Source organism: Salvelinus alpinus, chromosome 31 (assembly GCF_045679555.1).
Source record: "Salvelinus alpinus chromosome 31, SLU_Salpinus.1, whole genome shotgun sequence".
NCBI lineage: Eukaryota > Metazoa > Chordata > Actinopteri > Salmoniformes > Salmonidae > Salvelinus > Salvelinus alpinus.
This window is the reverse complement of record NC_092116.1, coordinates 18,407,217-18,428,779: the sequence shown is the minus strand read 5'-3', so window position 1 is coordinate 18,428,779 and position 21,563 is coordinate 18,407,217. Positions and strand designations below refer to the sequence as shown.

At 41.1% G+C, this 21,563-nt stretch overlaps 1 protein-coding gene across 2 annotated transcripts; it reads left to right on the top strand.

Annotated features, from left to right (window-relative positions):
• Window positions 1-4,255: 4,255 nt before the first annotated feature.
• On the top strand, window positions 4,256-17,861 carry LOC139561218 (ubiquitin carboxyl-terminal hydrolase 47-like). Of its 2 annotated transcripts, XM_071378176.1 has the most exons (11): window positions 4,256-4,397; window positions 7,351-7,460; window positions 8,047-8,146; window positions 9,851-9,969; window positions 10,082-10,149; window positions 10,238-10,372; window positions 10,472-10,564; window positions 10,725-10,853; window positions 14,458-14,586; window positions 14,811-14,865; window positions 15,060-17,861. In XM_071378176.1, the coding sequence occupies exons 1-11, from the start codon at window positions 4,375-4,377 to the stop codon at window positions 15,788-15,790; spliced, it is 1,692 nt and encodes a 563-aa protein (XP_071234277.1). In that variant the 5' UTR covers window positions 4,256-4,374; the 3' UTR covers window positions 15,791-17,861. The 2 variants fall into 2 exon arrangements, with proteins under 2 accessions (XP_071234277.1, XP_071234278.1); XM_071378177.1 differs by lacking the exons at window positions 4,256-4,397; window positions 7,351-7,460; window positions 8,047-8,146 and adding an exon at window positions 8,157-8,538.
• The last annotated feature ends 3,702 nt before the right edge of the window (window positions 17,862-21,563 follow it).

Genomic DNA, 21,563 nt, shown 5'->3' with positions numbered 1-21,563 from the left:
ATTTTAAATCAAAACCTGACTGTCTCAGATAGGAAGCACTGGGCCGTGGTTGGATCTTCCTGCAGGACAATGATCAGGACAGTCATTGCTGTCCTCCAGTTTGATGTCCAGTGCAGTGGTTACCCGAGTGAGTAAGCTCCTCATAGCCTATCGAGCTGCTGGGGGCGATGAAGCCCCGCTGCCGGCTTCTGATGGCCTGTCAGCCTGGTAGCCCCACTCATGGTGGTGAACAGCGCCAGCATTGTCCCCCAGGAACAGCCTATCACTGTCCAACAGGGAACAGCTGTCGTCGCCATTGAAGCTATTAACCTCCTGACACAGGGCATGCGCCCTCCATTCAAGGTGGTCCCAGCGGTCTGACTCCTGCCCCCTTCCAGGACTGGCAGTAGATGGGCTCTCTCTGCGGTGGCTCTGGCCACACTTCCTGGGAGGGGTACTGGGCCCAGTAGAGGGACTAACAGCTCACTGTCGCACCACTCCTGAGGATGGGAGCTCGTCCCTAGGCTGAGCCCGAGTCTGGCCAACCCACTCGCGCATGGCCTCCAATCGCACCAGGCGCAGGTGTTCTGAGAACACCACACAAAACAGGCATCGAGTAGGGCGCGCCACTGCCAGGGGGATGCCACTATCTCACCTGTCACAAAGGGAAGCCATACGCTCAGGCTAGACCAACAAGGTCACGCAGCACGGGTCTGACGCCCTGGGAGAGCTTATGTCGTGACCCGCTTGGAAGAATAGGAACCTGGTGAGGGATAAATTACCCAGTATCTCTGCTAAAAACGGGGAAGACCCGTGTGGGAAAAGCAGGCAGACAAAAAAACAGCAACCAGGTAATGGACTTGATTTATTTGTTTTATTGTTACGCCAATTTCAATATTAACTAGCCGGTTTAAAGATATAAGACACTTGTATGTACAGAAATGTTTAATATCCATCATTTTATGATTATTTATTTGAATTGTGCGCCCTCCAGTTTCACCGGAAGTTGTTCAGCTAGCGGTACGCCTAGCCCAAACATGTTTTAATGTCCAAGCAGTAAAAACAGCACCATATGATGGAGTAACTCCGTTAAGGAACTTCTAAGTTCATGTCTCAACGTAGTGGAAAGCCCACCACAATACTCTGCAGGGAAAAGTTCAAGAAAAAAAGCTGTAGGGTAATTAGTAGAGAAGCCGCGGCTACTGCACGGGGAGCAGCATGTTAAAGCAATTCACAATACAAACATAGAACAAGCCAGTCGGCAAGTTGTGTAAGGTAAATTACAGTTTGTGGCAAGAGCCACCATACTAACGGATGCACACGGAGTCGTAGTGTAACGCTAACAAAACACAAGTATGTCAAACCACAGGCGGAAGATACAGATCAATCACAGGCAGCGAGTGGAGCACTCAAGAGGAGGGGCCTGGCCAGCTGCTCCAGGCTGCAAACAGCCAGTGAGTATACTTCCACGCAAGATATTACACTTACCAGTAACTTACCAAGCGAACTTCAGAAAGTTTGTACCTCAAACTATACAGACGTCCGCCGAGAAAATGAAAGAGCACCTGTGTCGCGGCCATGTGTTCTATATATAGGGGCAGAGCCCAGCCGTGACACAGGTGTACAAGGGAGTAAATCTGTAAATCCTCACCTCCGATGTGTCCCTCCGACACGGAGTGATACCAATATATTGGAGTGATCCAATATAGTGAAACACAACTCATTGTTGCGCTTGTTTGCAATTAGCAAAGAACACTATACAGGCATGATGACAAACGTTCCCTGTAAGATATGGATCTGTTTGCACTTCCTACGCCTTCCACTAGATGTCAACAGTCTGTAGAATGTGGAATGAAGCCTCTAGTGTGATGTGGGGCCGGATGGCAGGTGCTTCAGTCATTGGTCTGGCAGAATGCCAGTTCCTAGTCATGCGCTTTCCTCATGATATCGCCTTGTGTTCCACAACTTCTACAGACATGAAGGAATGCTCCGGTTGGAACGTTATTGGATATATATGATAGCAACATCCTGAAGATTGATTCTCTACTTAGTTTGACCAGTTTATTCGACTTGTAATATAACTTTTTGAGGTTTTCGTCCGAGTTCACCTGCATCTGCGCTAGCGTTTGGACATGTGCACTAAACATGCTAGCAAAAGTAGCTACTTAGACATAAGTAATGGACATTATCGAACAGAACAACGATTTATTGTGGAACTAGTATTCCTGGGACTGCATTCTGATCAAGATGATCAAAGGTAAGGGAATATTTATGGTGTAATTTCGTATTTCTGTAGACTCCAACATGGCGGAGAAATGTTGTTATTTTTTAACGCCGTCTCAGATTATTGCATGGTGTGCTTTTTCCGTAAAGTTTTTTTGAAATCTGACACAGCGGTTGCATTAAGAACCAGTGTATCTTTAATTATATGTAAAACATGTATCTTTCATCAAAGTTTATGATGAGTATTTCTGTTATTTGACGTGGCTCTGCAATTTCTCCGGATATTTTGGAGGCATTTCTGAACATGGCGCCAATGTAAACCGAGATTTGTGGATATAAATATGCACATTATCGAACAAAACATAAATGTATTGTGTAACATGATGTCCTATGAGTGTCATCTGATGAAGATGATCAAAGGTTAGTGATTAATTTTATCTCTATTTCTGCTTTTTGTGACTATCTTTTGCGGGGAAAATGGCTGTGTTTTTCTGTGGCTATGTACTGAGCTAACATAATCGTTTGGTGTGCTTTCGCCGTAAATCCTTTTTGAAATCAGACATGTTGGCTGGATTCACAACATGTGTATTTTTAATTTGGTGTCTTTCATGTGTGATTTCATGTGTGATTGATTTTTATAGTAATATATTTCAATTTGGCGCGCTACATTTTTTCTGGCTTTTGGCCAAGTGGGACGTTAGCGTCCCACATATCCCAGAGAAGTTAACAGATGCTGAAATCAACTATTCATTAACTGTTGAACTGTACAAACCAAAATGTACTCCAGACCAATGAGCAATGCAAAGCTGAGGAGGTGTTCTATGACTGTCAACTGGATTTATTGTTCAACATGGATGCAACTTTCTCTTTCAATGTGACTTGTTTGTGTAATATTTAACCTTAACATTATCCTTCACTTTGTCTTAATTACGGCCTACTGTTAATCAGGACAACAGTTTTCAGCTGTGTTATTATAATTGCAAAAGGGTTTTCTAATGATAAATGATCCATTTGGATTAGCTAACACAACGTGCCATTGGAACACAGGAGTGATGATTGCTGATAATGGGCCTCTGTAATGTATGGAGTTAAAAGTACATTATTTTCTTTAGTGAAGTAAAATAAAAAATGGACATGAACATAATATGGTAAAGTAAAGTACAGATACCCCAAAAACGACTTAAGTAAAAATAGTTTAAAGTACTACTTAAGTACATTTTGAATTAAATATTCAACTTTTTACTCCTGCTTTTTCTCAAACATAATCTGTGACAGTAGGCTGCAACATCTCATAGCTCTTCCTAAACAATTTTTTTTTTTTTGTAGCTATTATATCAGAATTGGTCCACGGTTCATATGCTCTCGTTTGTGGCAAAGGTGTGCAACTTTTTACACTTAGCTGCTAGTCCAGAGTTTGTTTAATGTTTTAGTAGGCCTAATAAGGATTTGGCCAATGAATAGGGAAATGAGGGAATACAGTAGGCCTGGCTCTGAATAGGTTAAAAACCACATGAGTTATACTTGCATGTTCTAAGACTTTTAAGCAACATTTCATCAACTTCCAACCCAAGACATCAATATTTTCATGACATGTTCTACATAGCAGAGACAGTCTCTGCAAACCACTCTGGCATACAAAACAATATGAGCAAAATCAGCTATGCAACTCTATTTTTATAAACCAAGACAATAAATTGCACTTCTAGGCTACAGATAAAATAGCCTATCCTATTTGTTTCATGGTGAACTCTATTACTTGTCTTGAACTACAATAGGATATACTGTTTTTATGAAGCCATGCAGACTTAGAATAATACTGTTATAAAGACTGTTGGACCCATTTCCAATGCCCATTATTCATTTATTTGTGTCATATTTCACGTCTGCATACAGAAAACAACGTTGCACACGTCGCGGTTTTGTAACTCAGAAAATAGATTTCGTCAATGTTTTGGAATCCGGTAATAGGACATTAACTCGTTTACAGCTATCGGGAAGTGGTTGGCTACATGGTTCATTTGAATCGAATGGTTATGTTGAGGAGACAAGGTACTTACTGTAAGGTAGGCAGGGCTATTACCTAAAACGAAAGTGAAGCCTGACAACGTCTATATATCATCCAACTGAGTAGGCGAGTGTTAGTTATCGTTCCACAAAACCAATAACTTTCTGATGCCGAATCTGCAAAAGCTACGGTAAGCTTGGGAGTTATCTTTCATTTTATTGAGTAGTTTTTCAATGTTATTATTCAACAGTGTACATTAACAGATCTAGTCTAGAACATAAAATACAACCTAAATGGATTATTTCATATTTCAATCTAAAATCCATCCATTGCAGTGAAATCCGGAGACTGAAATGTCTAGTTATAGACCGGGATATAAGTGCAGTAGTTATTTATGATACAGCTGTTGCACATTTTTAAACCTTTTAGCTATTTGACATAGAAACCTTAAACAAATGTTGCATTTTAAAGGAGAACCAGGCATACAACCTTTGTTTTATTAAAATATATGTATTTATATTCATACAGATTTTAAAACATCGACTTATCACAATAACTTTTCCTTGATTTGAAATAGTCCTCAAATCAAATAGTTAGCATGGTTTTATATAGTTAGCATGCTTTTACAACCTTTGTTTCACTCTAAACATATAGTAACTTTTAAAATATTATGTATATTTTAAATGATTAAAATCACTTAAAGAAACATTTCACAAATGTTCAACTTCATATTAATCATCTCCAGCACCACCCCAACATCAACGTATGTGAAAATAACGCATTTCTATGTTTTGTAGTAAAAAATGACTTCATCAACCAATTAGTAGACAATGCCTAGTCATCATTGGTTCAATCACATGATGCATACCGAAGATGTCATTGGAAACACTTATCTTCCTCTGCATCTTTTTTTCAACAAAACATAGAAAAGTGCCATTTTCACAGACAGTTGAAGTCAGAAGTTTACATACACCTAAGCCAGATACATTTAAACTCAGTTTTTCACAATTACTGACATTTAATCCTAGTCAAATTTCCCTGTTTTATGTCAGTTAGGATCACCACTTTATTTTAAGAATGTGAAATGTCTGAAAAATAGTAGAGAGGATGATTTATTTCAGCTTTTTTTTCTTTCATCACATTCCCAGTGGGTCAGAAGTTTACATACACTCAATTAGTATTTGGTAGCATTGCCTTTACATTGTTTAACTTGGGTCAAATGTTTCGTGTAGCCTTCAAAAGCTTCCCACAAATGTTTGGGTGAATTTTGGCCCATACCTCCTGACAGAGCTGGTGTAACTGAGTCAGGTTTGTAGGCCTCCTTGCTCGCACACGCTTTTTCAGTTCTGCCCACAAATTTTCTATAGGATTGAGGTCAGGGCTTTGTGATGGCCACTCCAATACCTTGACTTTGTTGTCCTTAAGCCATTTTGCCACAACTTTGGAAGTATGCTTGGGGTCATTGTCCCTTTGGAAGATCCATTTGCAACCAAGCTTTAACTTCCTGGGTCATTGTCCCTTTGGAAGATCCATTTGCAACCAAGCTTTAACTTCCTGACTGATGTCTTGAGATGTTGCTTCAATATATCCACATAATTTTCCTGCCTCATGACGCCATCTATTTTGTGAAGTGCACCAGTCCCTCCTGCAGCAAAGCACCCCCACAACATGATGCTGCCACCCCCACCCCCTTCCCGGTTGGGATGGTGTTATTCGACTTGCAAGCCTCCCCATTTTTCCTCCAAACATAACGATGGTCAACTGCCAAGCAGTTATATTTTTGTTTCATCAGCCCAGAGGACATTTCTCCAAAAAGTACGATGTTTGTCCCCATCTGCATTTGCAAACCGTAGCCTGGCTTTTTAATAGCGGTTTTGGAGCAGTGGCTTCTTCCTTGCTGAGAGGCCTTTCAGGTTATGTCGATATAGGACTCGTTTTACTGTGGATATAGATACTTTTCAACCTGTTTCCTCCAGCCTCTTCACAAGGTTGATTTGCACTTTTCGCACCAAAGTGCATTCATCTCTAGGAGACAGAACGCGTCTCCTTCCTGAGTGGTATGACGGCTGTGTGGTCCAATGGTGTTTATACTTGTGTACTATTGTATGTACAGCTGAACTTGGTACCTTCAGGCGTTTGGAAATTGCTCCCAAGGATGAACCAAACTTGTGGAGGTCTACAATTTTTTTTCTGAGGTCTTGGCTGATTTCTTTTGATTTTCCCAATGATGTCAAGCAAAGAGGCACTGAGTTTGAAGGTAGGCCTTGAAATACATCCACAGGTACACCTCTAATTGACTCAAATTAGCCTATCAGAAGCTTCTAAAGCCATGACATAATTTTCTGGAATTTTCCAAGCTGTTTAAAGACAGTCATCTTATTGTATGTAAGCTTCTGTCCCACTGGAACTGTGATACAGTGAATTATAAGTGAAATAATCTGTCTGTAAACAATTGTTAGAAAAATTACTTGTGTCATGCACAAAGTAGATGTCCTAATCGACTTACCAAAACTATAGTGTGTTTACAAGAAATTTGTGGAGTGGTTGAAAAATTAGTTTTAATGACTCCAACCTAAGTGTATGTAAACTTCCGACTTCAACTGTATGTTGATGTTGGGGTGGTGCTGGAAATGATGATTATGAAGCTGAACAATGGTGAAATGTCACATTAAATTCTGCATTTTTAAAATGTAATTATGCTTATCACAGTAGCTTTTCTTGATTTGACATACAAACCTCAAATCAAATTCAAATTATTCAAAATATAATTGGTTTACTTCTATATCCTTTTCTTTCCATCAAAAATCTAGTGAGACTATAAAGTCACTTAACTACTGAAAAAAAATCAATTTTATTCTGCTTATTGTAATAACTTTTTGAGTGTCTGCCATTGACACCTCAGACCAAATTCGAATTGTAAAAGAAATAGCTGACCTACTTTCACAACCTTTATCATATGCACATCGTATGCACATGCAAAGGCCGCCATAACTACTGCACTTTTACCTTGGCCCCTAACTAGACATTTTGGCAGCTGCATTGGGTGGTTTCGCTGTATGCGTTGGATAAGTGAAACGAGACGATTATGGAATGTCTGTTAAATATCGAATATAAAACTAACTTCCCTGTAACTGGTCTTTTAGAAAGTTGATTTGGGAGTTTATATACAGCTACCTACCAATTGAACAAGGTATCACAGAGACTTCTGAGATGTATAAGAAGGAACGCAAACGGAATCCTGTTGCTGCTGCCGGTATGTCTTTGCAATTTAGCTCAGTGCTACACCTGGGGAAACAACATGAACATGCTATATAAATCTTACAGATCAAGCAATGCCACGGGAAGTAGGGGTGCTGAGGGTGCTGCAGAACATACTGATTAATTGAAACATCAAATAAATCAATAAATAAAGGGCTTTATTACTCCTGTATGAGCAGACACAAATACTCCCCCCGTCCAACACTTCCAACCCAAAACATATTCCAGCTATCAAGCAATGCCACCTCATCCAGGTAACACACTGTATACTATACAAATTAGTTTTACATCTGCACCACAAGTATTAAACACATTACACGTGAGAGAGAGAATATTTGGACACTGATTTAAGTAACATCGTAAGCCTTGTTCGAGAAAGAAGCCTATCTCTTGATTTTGTAGTGTGGCAACTTGATGTACAAGTACACCCTCCTGGACAGGACGCCCATCTGTTGTAGGGCCTTGACACTGATTTACAAATGTTATTTGAACAGTGTGCTACAGAATAATGCATACATTTACAACACGATACATCTGATCAGTTATGGTAGCTTGCTAATTCACAATGCTCTCCATATTAGACAGGTACCATGGCCTGAAAAATCAAGGAGCAACCTGTTATTTAAACAGTGTCCTGCAGGTCCTATTCATGACTAAGGACTTCAGAGAAGCTGTGAAAAGGTTTGGATTTTTACTCTTCTTTCAAAGCATATTTATTCCTATTAATAACCTCTGCGGGATCGGTGTCCCCCCGCGGGACGGTTGAGCTAACATTTTTTACATTTTAGTCATTTAGCAGACGCTCTTATCCAGAGCGACTTACAGTAGAGTGCATACATTTTATTACATTTTACATACTGAGACAAGGATATCCCTACCGGCCAAACCCTCCCTAACCCGGACGACGCTATGCCAATTGTGCGTCGCCCCACGGACCTCCCGGTTGCGGCCGGCTGCGACAGAGCCTGGGTGCGAACCCAGAGACTCTGGTGGCGCAGCTAGCACTGCGATGCAGTGCCCTAGACCACTGCGCCACCCGGGATAACCTGCGCTAATGTGATTAGCATGACGTTGTAAGTAACAATAACATTTCCCAGGACATACATATGTCTTAATTGGGCAGAAAGCTTACATTATTGTTAATTTAACTGCACTGTCCAATTTACAGTAGCTATTACAGTAAAATAAATACCATGATATTGTTTGAGGAGAGTGCACAACAACAAACTTTTATCACGGCAACTGGTTTGATACATTCACCTCTGAAGGTAAATAATGTACTTACATTCAGTAATCTTTCTCTGATTAGTCATCCTGAGGGTTCCAGAGATAAAATGTGGCATAGTTTTGTTTGATAAAATACATTTTTATATTCAATTGTAGGAACTGGGTTCTACAGTTTGTTTGAACCCCCCCCCCCCATCCCCCCCGCATTCTTAAAAAAAAAACAGGCATCCTCTACTGATGGGATGAGATCAATATCCTTCCAGGATACCCCGGCTAGGTCGATTAGAAAGGCCTGCTCGCTGAAGTGTTTCAGGGAGCGTTTGACAGTGATGAGTGGAGGTCGTTTGACCGCTGACCCATTACGGATGCAGGCAATGAGGCAGTGACCCCACCCCCATCTAAATGTGTTTAAATTATTACCATATCATACACTTGGGCAGACTTGATACAACATTTTGAACAGTGCTGCAATGGTTCATTGGATCAGTCTAAAACTTTGCCATATACTGCTGCCATCTAGTGGCAACAATCTAAATTGTGCCAAGACTCCTAAGTGATATATTGGCCTTTCTATTGCATTTCAAAGATGATGGAACAAAATACATTTTTGAAAACGCATGTTTTTTCTTTGTTTCATCTTTTACAGAAAATTTAAAATAAAAAAAGGGTTCAACCCTTAAGAGGTTCTAATGCAAAACGTCTTTGAAAATTACAACACGCAGTAATGAAAAATGTTCAGATTATTCAGAGTAAATAACTCACGGACACTAGAGAAGTTTAACCAAGTTTAATTCTTCCCAAAGGGTCGATACAGCTGTAATTCAGACACAGAGATTTCTTCCCCAGGTGGTAGTATTCATACCGCACTTTGGGTGGAGTCTCCTCCTTATCGCTAAACAATGCATCATTATTGCTAAGCAGGGAGCTAAGTGATATGAGCCTTCAATGGTTTCTCCCCTTATCAGTACTGCCACATGCAATCGTGTTCCCTGCACTCAGCCCCTCCCAAGCTTCATGTCTCTTTTGTAACTAATGTTCCTATACTTCTGAGTATTTACAACGTTAAAAGTTTCACCCAGAATCCAACAGTGTGAAATAAATATCTCGAACTGAATAGAAAAAGAATAACATGAAGTGATCTTAAATGTCTTCCTACAGCTGGAAGTTTGACTTTGGTCAGAAGACTGTTGCTTCTGAGCTGAAAAAGTTGTTTCAAGCTTTAAATGAAGGAACTACTGATACAAAGCGCATTTCTTCAGAGCTGGGCATTAGAGATGGTGAGCTAAAGTAAAGAGATGAAAAAATAGTATGATTTTATGCATCAGCAACTTCAGTAAGAAATTCATCCTATCACCTGAGTGTAATAGACCTTTTATCTTATGCCCCCAGTACACCAGCAATCGGATGCTGCTGAATGTTTGGAGAAGATTTTAAGCAAACATGATGATGCACCTAAGGTACTGCATTAGCTCATATTGGACAAAACCTGTTAGCCGGTGAATATAGAATGTTTGACATGATGAGACTGATATTTTTTTTCTTTAGATCTTTGAAGGACGGTTGAAGTACAGCTATACCTGTTTAACTGGTCATGAGACCTTTGACAGAAGCGATTCCATTTGGACTCTGCCCCTATCAATGGAAAAAAATCCCCACTCTTGGGGGGGAAACTACAGCGTGGTATGGAGAATACTGTATACTATAACTGATAAAGCAACTGATGAGAGGGAAATATGATTTTAGAAAACTTTTTACTGATGTATTTGTGTGTGTTTTCAGACGGATGAGTTCCATAAGTTTTTCCAGCCTGCCTCCGTCGGTGGGGACATGATGTACTGTGATGTCTGTCAGGGTAAAGCTGAAGCAACCATTGTGAGTTTTTGGGTTGTCAGTTCATTTCTCATATCACAAAAAGTATCAAAAGCTTCTTGAAATAATTGATTGAAGTGGTCCATTAATACATTTGATGTTCCTGGCTCTCCATCTAATGGTTATAATAAATATAATAGTGTTTTTGTTTTGTGTCCTCTAGGCTTGTGAGATGGAACATCCCCCAGAGATTCTGACTCTACACCTCAAGAGGTTTAAGGTTGACTACAGCAGGAACACATTGGTCAAAAATGACTGCTGTGTGGAGGTGCCTCACACATTACAGATAAAGGTATGTGCAAAACATTCTTAAAGCCACAACATTTTATGTTCAACCGCAGTCATGAACCAGTTTGTGTTGAACCAGTTGAACCAGTTTGTGTTGATAGACTCTGGCCATGTATTTAGAGAGTTGGGCCAGCTTTTGGAATTTTGAATAAATTGTTCTATTTCAGTTGCATAGCATTATTAGAATATTCTCCATGTAATGTGCATGGGGCATTATATGGCTGCCATCACATTTAGAAGTGTCATGTAATTAAGAAATCGGAAATATTGGCTGGAATCACAAGATGCCTGTCTTTCATTTGCTGTACACCATGTATTTTTCAGAAATGTTTTATGATGAGTATTTAGGTATTTGACGTTGGTGTCTGTAATTACTCTGGCTGCTTCGGTGCTATTTCTGACGGTAGCTGTGATGGTAGCTGCAATGTAAAACTGATTTATACCTCAAATATGCACATTTTTCGAACAAAACATAGATTTATTGTGTAACATGTTATAGGACTGTCATCTGATGAAGTTGTTTCTTGGTTCGATCTTAGTTAGTTATGTTGGTTTTGTGCATGCTACCTGTGCTGTGAAAAATGTCTGTCCTTTTTTCTATTTGGTGGTGAGCTAACATAAATATATGTTGGCTGGATTCACAAGATGTTTATCTTTCAAATGCTGTATTGGACTTGTTAATGTGTGAAAGTGAAATATTTCAAAAAAATATCTTTTGAATTTCGCGCCCTGCACTTGGACGGGCTGTTGTCATAAGTGTACCGGCACCGCCCTGCAGCCATAAAAGGTTAACTAGGCAAGTCAGTTAAGAACACATTATTATTTTCAATGACGGCCTAGGAACGGTGGGTTAACTGCCTTGTTCAGGGGCAGAACGACATATTTTCACAATGTCAGCTCGGGGGAACCAATCTTGCAACCTTACAGTTAACTAGTCCAACGCTCTAACCACATGAACTCCACGACGAGCCTGCCTGTTACACGAATGCAGTAGAAGCCAAGGTAAGTTGCTAGCGGCATTAAACTTATCTTATAAAAAACAATCAATCATAATCGCTAGTTATAACTACTAATCCAGGTTAGCAGGCAATATTAACCAGGTGAAATTGTGTCATTTCTCTTGCGTTCATTGCACGCAGAATCAGGGTATACGCAACAGTTTGGGCTGCCTGGCTCATTGCGAACTAATTTGCCAGAATTTTACGTAATTATGACATAACATTGAAGGTTGTGCAATGTAACAAGAATATTTAGACTTAGGGATGCCACCCGTTAGATAAAATACCGAACGGTTCCTTATTTCACTGAAATAATAAACGTTTTGTTTTCGAAATGATAGTTTCTGGATTCGACCATATTAATGACCAAAGGCTCGTATTTCTGTGTGTTATTATGTTATAATTAAATTAATTTGATAGAGCAGTCTGACTGAGCAGCAGCAGGTTCGTAATCATTCATTCAAACAGCACTTTCGTGCGTTTTGCCAGCAGCTCTTCGCAAGCACAGCGCTGTTTATGACTTCAAGCCTATCAGCCTAATGGCTTGTGTAACCAATGTGAAATGGCTAGCTAGTTAGCTGGGTGTGTGCTAATAGCGTTTCAAACGTCACTCGCTCTGAGATTGGAGTAGTTATTCCCCTTGCTCTGCAAGGGGGGGGGGCTTTTGTGGAGCGATGGGTAACGCTGCTTCGAGTGTGGCTGTTGTCGATGTGTTCCTGGTTCGAGCCCAGGTAGGGGCGAGGAGAGGGATGGAAGCTATACTGTTACACTGGCAATACTATATTGCCTATAAGAACATCCAATAGTCAAAGGTATATAAAATACAAATGGTATAGAGAGAAATAGTCCTATAAATACTATATTAACTACAACCTAAAACCTCTTACCTTGGAATATTGAAGTCTCATGTTAAAAGGAACCACCAGCTTTCATATGTTCTCATGTTCTGAGCAAGGAACTTAAACGTTAGCTTTTTTACGTGGCACATATTGCACTTTTACTTTCTTCTCCAACACTTTGTTTTTGCATTATTTAAACCAAATTGAACATGTTTCATTAATTATTTGAGGCTAAATAGATTTTATTGATGTATTATATTAAGTTAAAATAAGTGTTCATTCAGTATTGTTGTAATTGTCATTATTACAAAAAAACAACTAAAAAAGTCAGATTAATCGGTATCGGCTTTTTTGGGCCTCCAATAATCGGTATCGGTATCCGCGTTGAAAAATCATAATCGGTCGACCTCTAGTTTGGATGATATATTGGCTGTCTCGAGCTGGCAAACCGTGCCAATGTATCCTCCAAACACTGGCTTCGAGGGCATATTATCACATTTATACAACGGGTTAACAACATATTCAAACAATGATTGACATATTTTCATATTTTTTTTTATTTTGATGAATTTATTCATACTATTTCATCCTTCCACAAGATATTGACCCGACACCAATCTAGGGTTGCTACCCATGCTCGGCTGGTTGTTCATTCTATCGGTTCAGTTGCCAGAGACGCGACCCATTCGTTCAGTCTTTTTGTTCTGTATCTATGGACTCCACCCAGTCATTCGTTCTAAATGTTCTTTTGCCATACTGGCTGACAACATTCTTATCCCTTGCTTGCTTGCTAGCTAGCCAACAACAGCTAACTTACAGTCACATCAAACAGTGCAGACAGAGCAACAACAGTAGCTGCATTTACATTTGTTTAAGCTGTTTTATAGTGACATTTATTTGGACACATCCATAACAATTAGCTAATGAGGGGCAATTTCGCCTGGCATAGAAAATGTGCTCTCTCATCAGGATCAGGACACTGTTGTTCAGAGGAGCTGGCCAACAATACAGCTAACACAATCACTTCAAACTGAAGCTGGAAAGACTGCAAACTAGCTGCCCTTAGTTTTGTTTGACCTTTTTTCAATTGACATTTCTTTGTATATATCCATACAAATCATGCAAGCTGATTCGTGATTTCGACTGGCTGAGAAACGTCGCCTGCCTGTCTGTCTCGTCCCAATTCCTGACACGTTTATTACTATAGTACAGCTGGAGATCGAACAATGTTGCAAATGTCGGGGAGACAGATTGCAAGGTTTATAAAAATCTGAGATAATGTCTAGATGCTTTTAATAGTGGAGATCAAGTTTATAAATTGGCTGGCTGGGCTGATGAGACAGTGGATTGTGCAGTCAGATGGAACAGAGTAAATAGGCATTTTAACGTCATTGATTTGGCTGGTGATAACTTGTGGAATAGACATCGTCTGGAGTGCGGTTTTAACCAGTCAGCATTCAGGATTAGATAATGTGTATAATGTGTATATATATAAATTCTAAAAAGTTGGTGTCCTTGACTAAACAAATCTTAGTAAAATCTAATTAGATTAAGGGCCAGTTTCCCAGACAAAGATTACGCTTATTACAAGACTAAAAAGCATTCTCAATGGAGATTCTCCATTGAAAGAACTTTTAAATCCAGGACTATGATCCATCTGTGTTTGGAAAACCGTCTCTGACTGTTTAAATCCGAAAAATAAATAAATATATATATATTTTAAACCACAGTTCATGGAATTCCTTTTGATTTCTCCAATCTCTTTGACCAGAGTGATGTATATGAGCTCTATGCAATGGTGGACCATTCAGGACATATACGTGGTGGACATTACACTGCTACAATCAAGTCCTATGAGGATCAGAAGTGGTATTGCTTTGATGACGCCAACGTTACGCCGGTAAGATGATTGAATATCATCATTAAACCTTGTCATAAATTGATTGTGCTGTTTTACTTGGGTGAACTAGACAAGTGGTATGTCTCATTAAATGAGAATGTAATTGGGAATTGGGAAATTAATACCATTCTCCTCAATACGTCTTCCAAGGTCAGTGTATAACCAGCATATTACAATGAATTATAACTCCATCATAAAATATTTCTCACAATCCTCCCATACAGATCGCACAGCCACCATCCACATCCTGCAGTGCTTATCTGATTATGTACAAAAGATGTAAGTCATCAAATGTTTTGTTTACTCCTCTTTCAAGAAACTTAACATAAATAATTATCTGATGTCTTCAACCTTGCCTTAATAGTTCCTGTTTGACCCATGTACATCTGTGACCATATAGAGTACATATTTTTGGCTCAACCTGAAATATTATTCATTAACCAATTACTGGTTGTTATATATTTTTCTCTCAGCTGATTTGGTACAGGGACTTTCAACCTACGAAAGTTGTGAGGGTGCTGATAGGCAAAAAGGACAGAATGATGGTGTGACAAATGAAGATGAAGAGAAGAACAGAAGAGAAAAGGACCATATGCTGAGAGAACAGGAACTCACGACAAGAGAAGAGGAATATATGCTGAGAGAAGGAGCACTGAGGAGAAGAGAAGAGGATCATATGTGGAGAGAAAATAATACGAGGAGACGAGAAGTGGAAGGGATGAGAAGAGAGGAAGAACGGATGAGAAGAGAAGAGGCACTGACGAGGAGAGAAAATACATTTACGACTAGAGAAGAGGACCTGAAGAAAATAGAAGAGAAATATATGCTGAGAGAAGGAGCACTGAGGAGAAGAGAAGATGAACTGAAAAGGAGAGAAGATAATAAGGGGAGAGAAGAACTGAAGAAAGGAGAAGAGGGGAAGATTAGAAGAGCAGATAAGGGGAGTGAAGAACTGAAGACAAGAGAAGAGGAGAAGATTAGAAGAGAAGATGAACTGAAAAGGAGAGAAGATAATACGGGGAGTGAAGAACTGAAGAAAAGAGAAGAGGAGCAGATTAGAAGAGAAGATGAACTGAAAAGGAGTGAAGAACTGAAGAAAAGAGAAGAGCAGAAGATTAGAAGAGAAGATAATAAGGGGAGAGAAGAACTGAAGAAAGGAGAAGTGGAGAAGATTAGAAGAGCAGATAAGGGGTTGAAGAACTGAAGAAAGGAGAAGTGGAGAAGATTAGAAGAGCAGATAAGGGGAGTGAAGAACTGAAGAAAAGAGAAGAGGAGAAGATTAGAAGAGAAGATGAACTGAAAAGGAGAGAAGATAATAAGGGGAGAGAAGAGGAGAAGATTAGAAGAGAAGATGAACTGAAAGGGAGAGAAGAACTGAAGAAAGAGAAGAGGAGAAGATTAGAAAGGAAGATGAACTGAAAAGGAGAGAAGATAAGGGGAGTGAAGAGCTGAAGAAAAGAGAAGAGGAGAAGAGACAATGAGCAAATTAGAAGAGAAGATAAACTGAAAAGGAGAGAAGATAATAAGGGGAGAAGAACTGAAGAAAAGAGAAAAGGAAGATATGTTGATAGACAACAAATAGAAGCGAGGAGAAAAGGAAAGGAAATGACGGGAAGAGAAGAAAATAGATTAAAGAATGTGGGGAAAAACATCATCCTCCTTGCCAGGCAGTAGCTATATGTAGCCCAGAGGTTAGAGAGGTGGACCAGTAGCTGGAAGGCTGAACTGGCTATTGGAACATTACTATATTAACATCTACTATCGATGTGCCTTGAACAAGGCACCTAACCCTTGAACTGCTCCAGACTCTTGTGTGTGTATATTTAGCATGTGTATGCATGTTATGTCCAGGCGCACAAAGAAACACAGAAATTAATTTATATGATTTATAGTCAACCTTGTTGTTAATTTTACTCAGATTTGTATATCCTTGACATAGTACGTAGCCTTGGCGGGTCATAGGGCAGGAGCATATCTCCATAGCATGAGGCAGTACACCCTTTGGACAGGATGCTCGTCTATCGCAGGGCCTTACCCCCAATCTAGCTCATTAATGCTTAGTATAAACATCAGTTCCCCTTTTTACAGTCTTTGGTAAGATTCAGCCGGGGATCGAAATCACAACCTTTCATTCTCAGGGCAGACATTCTAACCACAAGACCACTGAGAAAAATATATTTAAGTTATATTGTAGTGATAGAGGTTCATCTAGGGGTCATGATTGAGGCTGTACAAATGTTTTAGAATTGATTATGCTTATGTTATATTAATAGAAGGTGAGGGGTTATAAGATAGGGTCCTAGACTACAGATTAACAATATATATATATATATATATATATACACATTATGAGGTTTTAATATTGTTCCACAGTTTTCTGTTTTCATTATAAAGAGGCCCCTATGAGAAATGTGTGACTGTGAAGAAGGAGCTCTGCAGGGGAGTGGGGGGAGATAAGAGACTAGTCAGACATTCCAAAATAAATCAACTTGGGGGAGTGGACATTTACTGCTGAGGCCTTAGAAAACACTAACTATTGTATCTCTTACAAGTTAGTATAGCTGTGTATGCATGGGCTTGGTCTGAAGAGTAGCAGGTAATGACGTGTGCAGTGACATCACAGGGGGTTGACTACAAGCATGATAAAAGCAACGTGGACTTTTCCTATAGGGCAGAACATACTCAGAAACATGCGTGCTATGTTCCTGATTGTCAACTTCTGTCTGCAATTGTAATAATAAAAGGTTTTTGAATGATTTAATTAAAGATATTGTCATACTGCTAATTTCACCAATGAGCCAATGATTGATAAGGAACGAGGAAGGAACAAACCCCAACAGTAGCAAACCTCAGACAGCTATGTGTACCTGAGTTATACTTATCTGTTGTTGTGCTGCACTTTACCATTAGCCAGGTTTCACTGGGTCAGGCATGCCAGTCAACCTGCTATTTGCCAACCACAACTGTAGTATTATTTCATGTGATTATAATCCTCTAGAGAAAATGTCATGGGATACAATAGAAATAAACTATAATTGAGTGTTGACACAAAGTCACTACAGTAACAGATCACAAAATGTTTAAGAAAAAAAAAAATCTTCAAATGTTTAATTTATTAGATTGTAAATGTAATATATTTACTCTGAAGGATTAGCCCCAGAGAAAAATAAACCTATTCTGCATGATCATAAATGCACTGTATATATACTTGCCCATGACCACATCTGTGATACCTTGCCATATAACTTGTGCAATAAAGTATTGGGGTAAACACATGCTGCTTTCCCATTAATAATTGACATATACTGTAACTCTAGCCTTTAAACCGGGTGGACATTACACGTTTTTAGCCCGAACTGTCTCCTGATCAGCTCTGTGCTCGTTTTTCCAAATCGGAGGAAATCCGAGCAAATCCGGAGTAAAACTTTTACAGGTTCCAGGGCACTTTACGGCCACTTATAGCGTCCTTATAACCTTCAGACATGTTCAATACATTCAACCTCAAATTGGCCATTATCACTAAGTGTCAGCAGAGCTCAGAGCAGATGCGAGCCATGTCCCACCGTCAGCCAATCAGCTACTCAGAACTATAAAAGGTTCTCTTCAACTACCTCACAAGTTTATCACAACAATTGCACCAAAGGTATGGCATACCTTCACATACACCCCTCAATTTGAGACCCTGTTTTAATTAACACACTAAGACCTTCACTGACACAGAAATATTTAAGGAGTGGTCACTGAAGAAATTGGATGACAAAATCTATGGATTGTAGCCGATAATTTAGTCTGTCAAAAAGGTAGGTCTACCTCTTATTTACAGAAATAGAAAGAAATAATGTAGCTTCCAACACAAAGCCCTCGTGGCCACGCACGCTTCCAACTCAATCATCAAGTTTGCAAACAACGTTACAGTGGTAGGCCTGATTACCAACAACGACGAGACGGCCTACAAGGAGGAGGTGAGGGCCCTCGGAGTGTGGTGTCAGGAAAATAACCTCTCACTCAATGTCAACAAAACAAAGGAGATGATCGTGGACTTCAGGAAACAGCAGAGGGAGCACCCCCCTATCCACATCGACGGGACAGTAGTGGAGAGTGTAGTAAGTTTTAAGTTCCTCGGCGTACACATCACGAACAAACTGAATTGGTCCACCCACACAGACAGCGTGGTGAAGAAGGCGCAGCAGCGCCTCTTCAACCTCAGGAGGCTGAAGAAATTCGGCTTGTCACCAAAAGCACTCAAACTTTTACAGATGCACAATCGAGAGCATCCTGTCGGGCTGTATCACCGCCTGGTACGGCAACTGCTCCGCTCACAACCGTACGGCTCTCCAGAGGGTAGTGAGGTCTGCACAACGCATCACCGGGGGCAAACTACCTGCCCACCAGGGCACCTACACCACCCAATGTCACAGGAAGGCCAAAAAGATCGTCAAGGACAACAACCACCCGAGCCACTGCCTGTTCACCCCGCTATCATCCAGAAGGCGAGGGCAGTACAGGTGCATCAAAGCAGGGACCGAGATACTGAAAAACAGCTTCTATCTCAAGGCCATCAGACTGTTAAACAGCCACCACTAACATTGAGTGGCTGCTGCCAACATACTGACTCAACTCTAGCCACTTTAATAATGGAAAAATTGATGTAAAAAATGTAGCACTAGCCACTTTAAAAAATGCCACTTAATATAATGTTTACATACCCTACATTACTCATCTCATATGTATATACTGTACTCGATACCATCTACTGCCTCTTACCTATGCCGTTCTGTACCATCACTCATTGTGAGCAGACATTACATGTTATGCTGATGAAGGAGGACCCAAAAGCGACGTAATAGAAACAGAGTCTTTATTCCAGTCTTAAACAAACAATGATGTTCCTGGATATTATCCAAAGGTAATCCAAAACAGGAAACTGAAAACCTCTTGTCAGAAGAGAGGAACGACTGGAGACGCGACCACCGACTGCAGGTCGCTTCAGGAAGGCACAGACCGTAGCTGACATAGACACCTGCTCACACGCAACATCTGACAAAAGCAAAAAACACAACAGGGCGGAACAAGGACACAGAGCAGCTAACCTCAAACAAGAATCCGACAAAGACAGAAGCAGAAAACAGAGGGAGAAATAGGGACTCAAATCAGAGGGCAAAATAGGGGACAGGTGTGAAAGAGTAAATAAGGTCGTTAGGAGAATGAGAACCAGCTGGGAGCAAGAACGGAACGATAGAGAGAGAGCGGGAGAGGGAAAAAAGGGAGGAGGAGAGAGAGGAATAGAAAGAGGGAAAGAACCTAATAAGACCAGCAGAGGGAAGCACAGGGACAAGACATGAAGATCAAAGACAAAACATGACAGTACCCCCCCACTCACCAAGCGCCTCCTGGCGCACTCGAGGAGGAACCCTGGCGGCGACGAAGGAAATCATCAATCAACGAACGGTCCAGCACGTCCCGAGATGGAACCCAACTCCTCTCCTCAGGACCGAAACCCTCCCCATCCACTAAGTACTGTTGACCACGTCCCTGAGAACGCATGTCCATGATCCTCCGTTCCTTGTAAATAGGTGCGCCCTCGACAAGGACGGGAGGGGGGGAGGGAAGACGAACGGGGGCGCGAAGAAAAGGCTTGACACAAGAGACATGGAAGACAGGGTGGACGCGACGAAGATGTCGCGGAAGAAGCAGTCGCACAGCGACAGGATTAACGACCTGAGAGACACGAAACGGACCAATGAACCGCGGAGTCAACTTGCGAGAAGCTGTCGTAAGGGAAAGGTTACGAGTGGAAAGCCACACTCTCTGACCGCGACAATACCTAGGACTCTTAATCCTACGTTTATTGGCGGCTCTCACAGTCCTCCCCGCAGACGAAGGCAGACCGGTACTAAAGTCTAAGGCGATCTGAGACCATGGTCGAGAAGGAATGGGAAGCGGTCTAAGACGACCGGCATGAGGAGAGTTACCTGACTTAGTCTGCGCGCAGTCCGAACAAGCAGCCACGAAACGGCGCGTGTCCCGCTCCTGAGTAGGCCACCAAAATCGCTGGAGAATAGAAGCAAGCGTACCCCGAACACCGGGGTGACCAGCTAACTTGGCAGAATGAGCCCACTGAAGAACAGCCAGACGAGTAGATACAGGAACGAACAGAAGGTTACTAGGACAAGCGCGCGGCGACGCAGTGTGAGTGAGTGCTTGCTTTACCTGTCTCTCAATTCCCCAGACAGTCAACCCGACAACACACCCTTCAGGGAGAATCCCCTCGGGTTCGGTAGAAACCACAGGAGAACTAAAGAGACGGGATAAAGCATCAGGCTTGGTGTTCTTTTTTCCCGGACGATAGGAAATCTCGAACTCGAAACGAGCGAAAAACAACGCCCAACGAGCTTGACGTGCATTAAGTCGTTTGGCAGAACGGATGTACTCAAGGTTCTTATGGTCAGTCCAAACGACAAAAGGAACAGTCGCCCCCTCCAACCACTGTCGCCATTCGCCTAAGGCTAAGCGGATGGCGAGCAGTTCGCGGTTACCCACATCATAGTTGCGCTCCGATGGCGACAAGCGATGAGAAAAGTAAGCGCAAGGATGGACCTTATCGTCAGACTGGAAGCGCTGGGACAGAATGGCTCCCACGCCCACCTCTGAAACGTCAACCTCGACAATGAATTGTTTAGTGACGTCAGGAGTAACAAGGATAGGGGCGGATGTAAAACGCTTCTTGAGGAAATCAAAAGCTCCCTGGGCGGAACCGGACCACTTAAAGCAAGACTTGACAGAAGTCAGAACTGTGAGAGGGGCAGCCACTTGACCGAAATTACGAATGAAACGCCGAAAGAAATTAGCGAAACCGAGAAAGCGCTGTAACTCGACACGTGACTTAGGAACGGGCCAATCGCTGACGTCCTGGACCTTAGCGGGATCCATCTGAATGCCTTCAGCAGACAGATAATCCTCGAGAGCCTTACGTTCGG